The sequence below is a fragment of the Apteryx rowi genome, unplaced genomic scaffold, assembly GCF_003343035.1.
Source record: "Apteryx rowi isolate R43461 unplaced genomic scaffold, aptRow1 scaffold_223, whole genome shotgun sequence".
NCBI lineage: Eukaryota > Metazoa > Chordata > Aves > Apterygiformes > Apterygidae > Apteryx > Apteryx rowi.
The window spans coordinates 67,340-69,109 of NW_020448564.1; the positions used below are offsets into that span (position 1 = coordinate 67,340).

Genomic DNA, 1,770 nt, shown 5'->3' on the forward strand with positions numbered 1-1,770 from the left:
CCAGGCGGGCCAGGGGCAGGTAGAGGATGAACGCGAAGACCACGCCGAAATTCATGCCGACTTCGAGCCCCGCCGGTTGCAGGCACATTGAAGGAGAGCCGCGGGAGGGAAGCGCTTTCCTCCTGACAGCCCCGCGGCAGCCCGGCCTCAGGCACCCAGGGCGCCGCGCTCGCCCATTACCCCCTCCAAGTTGCGCGCTCTCCTCCGGGGTTGCGGATGGCAGAGTTGCTCTTGGGGAAGGAGGGGGGAATAGAAGTAATTCTTGATGGCTTGTCCGTCTCTCTGCTATCTCATAAGCCAGCGGGAAGGCTGGAGGAACGATAAAAAGAAGAAATGCAGTCCCTCAAAATTATATGCATCCAGAGTCTGTATGCCTCTTGCCTCAAGAAATGTTTCAGTATTTCCTTTATTAGGTGGTCCACATGCTATTTTTCCTCTTGATTTTCTTCTTTTAAATGTATATTAAATCTTTTACAAACAGGTAACAGCGACTCAATGTTCTTAGGAAAAAAATGCACGAAATCAAACAAAAAAGGCTTCCAAAGTTTTGTATGAAATCCAAAAATAAAATCTTCTTCCTTAATGTTTCCTTTTTAAAATGCTCTTTTTCTTCCTCACGTCTTTTTGTTTATGGAGAAAAGTTGGTACTGTAAATTGAATATCTTCCCCTTACATTAAATTCTGGCTTTGGTGCCTTTTCTTGCAAAACGTTGGCAGTTTGGTTGGATGTGAGGTTTGCTTTGGTTTTGGAGACAGGTGAGAGCAAACGTTTTTGCTCTGGACTCTGTGTGTATGTGTGTGTGTGCTGAGTCTTGACAAGTCTCAGAGCTGAGCTGCTGCTGCTGCTGCCTCCCGTGCTCTGTTGCAACAGGAAAAGAAGAAAAAAAAAAGAAAAGGTAAAATTTAATGGGAGGAGAGAGAGCTGATGGGTCTTTATTTTAGTCTGCAAGCTGAAAGAGAGACTAGACTGGCACTTTGGGCTGTTCCTTTTTTAAAGGAGATGGGTGGAGCATAACTTGCCATCCTCCTCTTGGCTGGGTATCAAGGCAAAAATCTAGTAAGGGAGTACCGACTCTCTGCTGACAAAATAAAAGTGTATTAATTAAAATGATTAATTAATTAAAAATGACTAATGCTATAATATCCCATATGATGTTGCTTTAATATTACATGAAGTGTGGGGAGATAAATTCCTTCCTCCTGAGCAAAAGATAAGAGAGGAGTTCCCAGTACAGTAGTTAGTTAGTTAKTTTTTTGGCCCCGTCTGGAGCCTGTTTTTCTAAGCTCAACATGTGCTCTTCCCTGCCCTACTGCAACACTTGCTCCGAGGAGAGAGATGGCTTTAATATCTTACATCTCTTTGCGAGCAGAAAAAAAGCCAGAGAAATTTAAAGGTTGCTACAAGACAATCCGGTGCTGCTTGTGACGCTGCGAGATATTTTGCTGCACGATTATCTCCGTAATGTAATAAACATCTGAAGGGAAATTAAGCCAGCAGTTATTTGCTGGGGGTGAGGGGGATGGTCAGGGAAAGGCTGCTAACAGGTGAGTTCAAGAAAGAGTCACATCCTATTGAAAAAACACGCGTACGCACGCCCTCTCATGTGCATGCGAGTGATGCCTCGCTGCAGCTGCACACTTGCAAGGCACCTGTGACGGGGTTTCTGCACCAGCCTGTGTAGTCTCCTGTACACCAGCACATTCCTGCACTGTCATGCACTGCAGTCTTTCGCTCTGAATCCCAACCATCTTCCCTGCTTTTCTATGCTG

General features: G+C 45.4%; 1 protein-coding gene across 1 annotated transcript in view; it reads right to left on the minus strand.

Moving 5' to 3' along the window:
• Nucleotides 1-850, minus strand: part of PDGFB (platelet derived growth factor subunit B) — a 17,183-nt gene extending 16,333 nt beyond the window's left edge. The window contains exon 1 of the mRNA XM_026065048.1: nt 1-850. Within this exon, the coding sequence (XP_025920833.1) occupies nt 1-88 (88 nt within the window). The 5' untranslated portion in view covers nt 89-850.
• Between the last annotated feature and the right edge of the window lie 920 nt (nt 851-1,770).